The 7,397-nt window shown below is 33.8% G+C and overlaps 1 protein-coding gene across 1 annotated transcript; it reads left to right on the forward strand.

The window, feature by feature from the left end:
* Positions 1-1,564: 1,564 nt before the first annotated feature.
* Positions 1,565-7,130, forward strand: LOC114171362 (short integuments 2, mitochondrial). Its single transcript, XM_028056453.1, has 6 exons — positions 1,565-1,925; positions 2,015-2,234; positions 2,332-2,402; positions 4,120-4,216; positions 5,969-6,186; positions 6,606-7,130. The coding sequence occupies exons 1-6, from the start codon at positions 1,650-1,652 to the stop codon at positions 6,855-6,857; spliced, it is 1,134 nt and encodes a 377-aa protein (XP_027912254.1). The 5' UTR covers positions 1,565-1,649; the 3' UTR covers positions 6,858-7,130.
* The last annotated feature ends 267 nt before the right edge of the window (positions 7,131-7,397 follow it).

The following is a 7,397-nucleotide window of genomic DNA, read 5'->3' on the forward strand; positions in this document are numbered from 1 at the left end:
ACAATATAGAAAAAGATAGTAGATCGATAACATGATGATGCACCTTCATTTTAGTGGGTACAGAGCAAAACTTGAGTTAACTTCTAGAATGAGATTTTGATTTTGTATGAAAGAGTCATATTATCATCCTTGAATACACAACAATCTTAATTGAATGATGCTGAGTTAGATGCTTGGTTGCTTCAAACATCATTGTTATAGGTTAATGTTCTTCGTCTTTAGTTGTAATTGCGTAGTTGTGTACCATTAACAATGAGATATGCTGTTGTTCAATTTTAACTCACTAACTACTAAGAAACTCATCGATAAAGTAAATTTATTTTTTTAAACTTGTCTGTTAGTCCAGCCCACTAAGTTCATGTCACCATCCTGGACTATAACAGATTTCATATCAATAATAAATAAATGAATACCACACAAATATTTGAAGTATATATCGTAATGCCAATTAGTTTTATATCAACCCTTGATTTTTTTATATGTATTAAAATATAATATTATTTACATTAAATAAATATCTCGCGGCATGGACATAAGATATTTTATATTATAATTTTAATGTATTAGTATTTTATATTTTAGTCTTAACCATATAATATATATAGATGGGTTAAATATGTTTTTGTCCTTCAATTTATAGTGAAAATTGAAATTAGTTTCTTTTCGAAAATTTCAATTAATTTAATCCGTCAATTCTATAAATGCGTAGATTTAGTCATTTTAACCAAATTTTTATTTTATCTGACGTTTCAAACACATTTCATTGTAATATTTTAGTTTATTTATACAGTTTGACATATTTTCTCTTCAATATTAGTTGAGAAACACGTTTAAAACGTTAAGTAAACTTAACAAAATTTTGTTTAAGGACTAAACCTACGCATCTCTAAAAATGAAAGACTAATTAAATTCAAATTTTTTAAGAGGGACTAATTTTAATTTTTACTATAAAAGCATATTTAATCCTCGACAAATTAATATAAAGGGAAGGACAAAAAATATATAAAGCTTCATACATAAAGTCACTAATATTTAATGTTTTAAAGATTTTAATATTTTAAAAAGTAAAAATTATGTTTTTTTATTTATTTTTTAGCTTAGTTTATGAATGGAATTTTTCTAACGCTAAAAAAATTTAATATTCAAAATGAAATTTATACTAAATTCTTTTACATTTTTTGTGCAATTTAGATAAGGTTCTCATTTAGGCCAACAGTATATTATCTTCAGTAGGTTTGAAATGAAAACAAATATCACCATAATCAAAATTTCTATTGCTTGTAGAAAATTAATGTATATTTTTCTCTCCTAGGTGCATTGAAACAAGGTTAACAAACATGAGTTGAGTCTCTCGAAAGTCGGGTTGACTTCTTGAGGCCAAACAATGATTGGATTGGATTGGACTGGCCGAACAAGGTTAACAATATTTTAATGAAGGATAAAATGAAAATATTATAATTGATGGGGTGCAGGAAGAAAAAAAGAAGGAGGTGCAGGAAGAAGCAGCCCATAGGAACGGACTTGGGTTCAGCCCAAACGAAAACCGTTGGCTCAACATCACTGCGCCGATCCTGAGCAGGTTCAACATCTGAAATTCTCGCGCTGCCACTGCAACTGCGAAGTTGACTGAAGGAGCAGAGCAGAGAAGAATGTCAGGGTTAAAGGAATTGCTTAAGAAAGGGTTAGGTTTAGGAGACATGGCGTTCAACGCCGGCGGAGGAGCCATCACCTGGTTCCCTGGCCACATGGCCGCCGCCACGCGCGCCATCCGCCACCGTCTCAAAGTCTCCGACCTCGTCATCGAAGTCCGAGATGCCAGACTTCCTCTCTCCTCCGCCAACGCCGATCTCCAGCCACACCTCTCCGCAAAACGACGCGTCGTCGCACTCAATAAAAAAGACCTTGCCAACCCTAACATCATGCATGTAAAATCATCACCATCATCGCCGTCATTAGTATCCTTGTCATTGTCGTTTACCTGTGAAGTTATTCACGCGGCGTGTTGTTACTGCAGAAATGGACGCATTATTTCGAAACGTGCAAGCAGGATTGCATTCCAATAAATGCTCACAGCCAGAGTTCCGTGAGGAAGCTTCTGGAGCTGGTGGAGTTCAAGTTGAAAGAAGTCATTTGCAGGGAACCGACGCTGCTTGTGATGGTGGTCGGTGTTCCCAACGTTGGCAAGTCTGCTTTGATTAACTCTATTCATCAGATTGCAAAGTCTCGATTTCCTGGTAATAGTTTCGCGAATTCGCGAAACCATTGATTTGAATGAATTGGATGAGTTTTTTTGTTTGTTTGTTGTGGAATTGAAGTGGTGTTCTTCGATAGCGCAGGAGAAGATGAAGCGTGCTGCTGTGGGTCCGCTACCTGGTGTTACTCAAGACATAGCAGGATTTAAGGTCTGGTTAACAAACATTAACATGAACATAAAATTAAACCTAATGTTCAAGTCATAATGGTGAAAAAATATACTATTTTGCCCTGTTTAGATAAATTTATTCAATAAGAAGATAAGATACAACGAACTTCTCGTGTAAGTTAAAATCAACAGATGTAATTAACTTTATATTTGCTCTCTTATTGAACTTTCTCAAAAAGTAGATTGTGCCTTCATTTTGTCGTTTTTATTCTTTGCGTATTAATACTTATGGAGAAGTTTATGTAATGAGGACCTTATGGTTTTGTTTTGATATAGGCTGCACAGGTGCAGCCACTTCAAATGAAATAAAAGATAGCAGATCTTTATTCCTCAAGTGACTAAGTATTAGTATTCTGAGTACTCTGTTTTTCTCTAGTTGTTGCCTTAGGTTTAAAAGTTAATTTCTGCAAATGATATAAATGATTACTGGTTTTCTTGTCTCTAGTTTCTAGTTCTGTTGCCTCCGCGGTGCAAACACATTATTTTATGTGCTGCAGAGCTACAATTCTTTTGATTCCATTGTGATTCTTTGGAATCAAAGCATAGGTTTATGCTAGAGGCAATGCTTCCTTCGTTCTGTTTCATGTATTAATGCTCTTCCTTGAGCGTGCGTTTTTGAATAGCATATTTTAAGGGTTTTATTTTTTGGGGTTTTTTGGAAGCTCCTTGAGAAAAAAGATGATTATCGTCAAAAATAAATTGAAACAGACCGTCATTGAATCACATGAATCAAATATAGATTCATGTGTCTAATAACAATGTTTTCATTCATTTGAGTCATGGATTCTTGTTGTATTGGTTGGTTTTTTAGTACGCATCCATATTTTGGAGTGAAGTATGGTTTTGTTCTCACCTATAGTATCTTATGTTCCGACTATTATCTAATTGTGTACTTTTGCAATCTAGATCAATAGGGTAAACATTCCTAATTGTTGCAAGGGGCAACATGGTTCCTGTAAGAAAAGTGAACAGGGATCATGGAAGAAGAGGGGATGGTAAACAACTTTTTGAAATATTGTTTTAACCTTTGGTTGATAAATGAAAGAAAATGTGGTATTTCCCATGTTTTTTGTGATCGAAGAAGTAGAAAGAGTCCCAATATTAGATGAACTAATGACTTGAATCAGTTCCAAAACACAATTAATTGTTTTCTCTGTCTCACACGCAAAACATGAAAGCTTAACGAAACTTGCCATTTTAGTAGGAATTTCTTTAAAAAATACCAGTGTAAATAAATCTAGGAATTTCAGGAGTATGTATGATTCGCATTTTTTTTGTTTGAGGAAAATAAATTTGTACTAGTGAGGTATACCGATCAAAATAATATCATACCTACAAAGTCCTTATGTACTGCATATTTAGTTCTGTATTGTACTACATACTGGTTACCCTTTCTTGAAAATATTGGAAACCTGCTAACTGTTTCAGAAATAGTTTTTATTTTTTGTTTTGTCAAGATATTTTTCAGAGATTATTATTCTCGTCCATTCCTAATTCCTGAAAGTTTTTATTACTGGCTTAAGTATTTATTATTTGGCATATAAACGAAGAAAGTATTTGCAATTGAAAAGGTAGAAGGAAAAGCAGTGCATATTCTATTTTTCTACTACATTTTGTTTTATTATCGGTCTGTCAACTGATTCTATTTTTAGTTGGTGGTTCCATAATTAAACTATGACTTTGACCTGATGTTTCAGATAGCACATAAACCAAGTATATATGTCCTGGATTCCCCCGGGGTTCTGGTTCCGAGTATCTCGGACATAGAGACAGGGTTAAAGCTGGCTCTGGCAGGTACTACGTCTTTTAAAATTTATCTTATATATTTCTTTGTTATTAATAAAATTTGACATTATTATCAGTGGTAAAATTTGACATATTATGGTGCATGCTTTTGTTGGCTAAAACTATTTGTTAACTGGAATATGAATAAAAGCTTTAATTTGATGTGTTTTTCCTCCCATTTTTTAATGTGTCTACAAGCTAGTTTGCAAATTGTGAAAGCCTGAAATTACCTTGTGGAGTTATGCAAGGAAGGTTTGGTTGTGAAGAAACCTTTAATTGCTGCTTTTATTTCTATACATCTATACATAGAATAGAATACGAACAAGACTTCTTACTGCTGTCTTGGTTAGCCATTTGTTTTAAAGTAAAATAAGGAGAATGTTTAAATTTATACACAGCAGTCTTCTTTTTATATGATTCAGTATTTGTGTTGTCTCTCTTACTATCTTATGTTTTACTTGCAAACCACATTGCCTGTTTATTATTTTATTGCATTTAATCAACTGAAGTGGATGCCATTGGTGGGACAGTTGCAGAGGAGAAATTAGTGTTGTGTTTTGTCTATATACTTGGTTGAATTTTATATTCAGTAGAATCCTTTATTTTGTTACGGGCCTGTAATTTTGAATCTTGTCCCTTCAGTGGTCAAGATTCTATCTCTTATTATCTCATTCCTTAGTTATTAGCAATTCTTAGAAATAGAAAGCTGTCCGTATTCCATAAGGGCAATCATTTGAGTTAGTCTGAGAATGGGCTCCGTCAAGGATGGGTATGCTTCTCCTGATTCACTGTATAGGTTATAAGGAGGATTCTTACTAGTCCTGTGATTAGGTCTCACATAAGGCACGTAAGATAACCTTGCTAGGTTTTAATTTGAATTTGATGTTAAATTCGATTAATTTGATTCCATTACTTTTTACAGTGATGATCTATTCCCATTTATTTGGAATTGATTTCGAAGTCGTGGTTGATGTTTTCAAATAGATACTTTAGGTAGGATATAAAAGTCATTTGTTGATTGCTGAACTCTTGTTGTCCCATTTTTTTATTGATTGCGTTTAAACTACCTGTGCATCAAACAATCAATTTCCTTATTGCGTATCTTCTGTTTTCTTTAGTGGAAAAAGTAATAGGAAGGTGACTTTTGTCTTATTTCACAGCTGGTGCTTTATATACTCTAAAAATGGAATAGTGAACTTCATTTATTTTATACTTTAATAACTATTGAGGATCTAATCTATTTTATCATGATAACATAAGCACAGGGCTGGTTTTAGTCTGTGAATAGGCATTAAGGGCATCCCGGGGCAATGAAAATGTGGAGGTGGCATTTTTCAGTGGGTGAAGAACTTTATGTTAGAAAAAACAAAAATATGTAGTTTCAAATCGCTACGAGTAATTTAAAGACTTTTGTGATTGTTTCCTTTTTCGGTACTAATGTTCATGGGCTGACTGAATTAGGTATTTTTTTTTTCAATGTGGCATGTTTTTGTCATTTTTTAAGCCAACTATGTCTGTTTTCTAGCCGTCATTGTAGATAGAAGTTCTTATTTTTTGCCCTACATCTTACACATTCTGTAGTTATTTTCCCAGACCAGTTTTGGCAATTGAATATCTCATTTTCTCATGAGTTCCACTTTGAGTATGGGGCAAAATGGGACTAGGTAGGGCATCTACAGCTGTTGGGTTTCTGAATATGTATCCTTTGTAGCACATGTCCTGGTATATTATGTCATGCAAACTTGGTTGATGAATTGTCAGGGTCCGTCAAAGACTCGGTAGTGGGTGAGGAGCGTATTGCTCAATACTTATTGGCAGTTTTGGATACCCGGGGGACTCCACTTCACTGGAAGCACCTAAATAATAGGAGACTAGATGGGATTGAATACGAAGCTGAGGCGAATCATGAGTATAGTCTGAAAAATCTTAAGCCAAAGAGAAGAAATCCGCCAAATAGATCTGATTTGGTGTATGTTGAGGTAACAAGGAGCTGTTTTCTGTAGTTTTTCTTCTGTTTAATGGAATATCACGCTTTTAACTACCAATGCTGGAAATTTTCACACCTTGGCTGACAAAGTCCCAATTATATTATTACACTTCCTAATTGTTTTAATCCCATTATATTAGAAATCTTTTTGCCTTTGATGTTTTGACGATGTTTTGTTAATACCAAGACGACTAATGAATTTGTCTGCAAGCACACATAATTCTTTTTGGGGAAGGGCTCACTATCTCCTATATTTACTTCTACTTTGTCTTGCATCCGAAGTTACCAATAAGATGTTTCTGAACTACGTTTCTTGCATTTGATGTTGCAGTCTGTGATGATGGAAATTACCCAAGTTTTTCATTTTTTTTTTGTTTCTCTTGAAATTAATTTACTCCCATTCTACAATAGGATCTTGTAATGGGAGTTCAGCATGCGCTCTATTTAACTCTAACAGAATTCAATGGGAATGTGGAAGACGAGAATGACCTGGAGTGCCTTATTGACCAGCAATTTAGTGTACTCCAAAAGGCAATGAAGATACCTCACAAGGCTTCAGAAGCACGGTTAATGGTATCCAAGAAGTTACTTACTCTATTCAGGTCAGGTAAGCTTGGTCCTTTCATTCTTGATGATGTCCCGGATATCAAGCCTGTATCATAATGTCGATTGAATATTCCTACCCACCTCTCCTTTTTCTGTGTATTAGATCTTTTACCTTTACTCCTTCCCCATTTGTGCTATATGTCTTTCATTCTAATTTTTGCTGTAACTTGTAAATAAGGATTAATTTAATTTAGGAAGATATTGAACTTTTTTTGTGTGATGCGGGTGATTTGCCAGCATTTAAGTTCTAAAGTATTTTTTTGTTTCCAACCCCCCCAACATTGAATTTCTTAATTACTCGACAATGGTCAGTGGGTGAATTAATTGTCATTGAAGGATAACTATAATTGTGGGGCCATCATCTCAAAGGAGAAGATATTAGTAAATTTGATTATGTGGTTAAAGAAGTAATAAATTAGCTAAACATTATTTATGTGGAAGGATACTTTTATTTTGGATGCTTGCCCTTTTTGTGAAATTATATATTAGAAAAATAAAGGATTAATTTCAAGCTAGAGTTTTTGAGAAACTTGCAAAATCAGTATTAATTACTTATAGAAATAAATAATGTTATTGAGCTTATTTTTTATGGAAATA

Source organism: Vigna unguiculata, chromosome 1, assembly GCF_004118075.2.
Source record: "Vigna unguiculata cultivar IT97K-499-35 chromosome 1, ASM411807v1, whole genome shotgun sequence".
In the NCBI taxonomy this organism is placed as follows: Eukaryota; Viridiplantae; Streptophyta; class Magnoliopsida; order Fabales; family Fabaceae; genus Vigna; species Vigna unguiculata.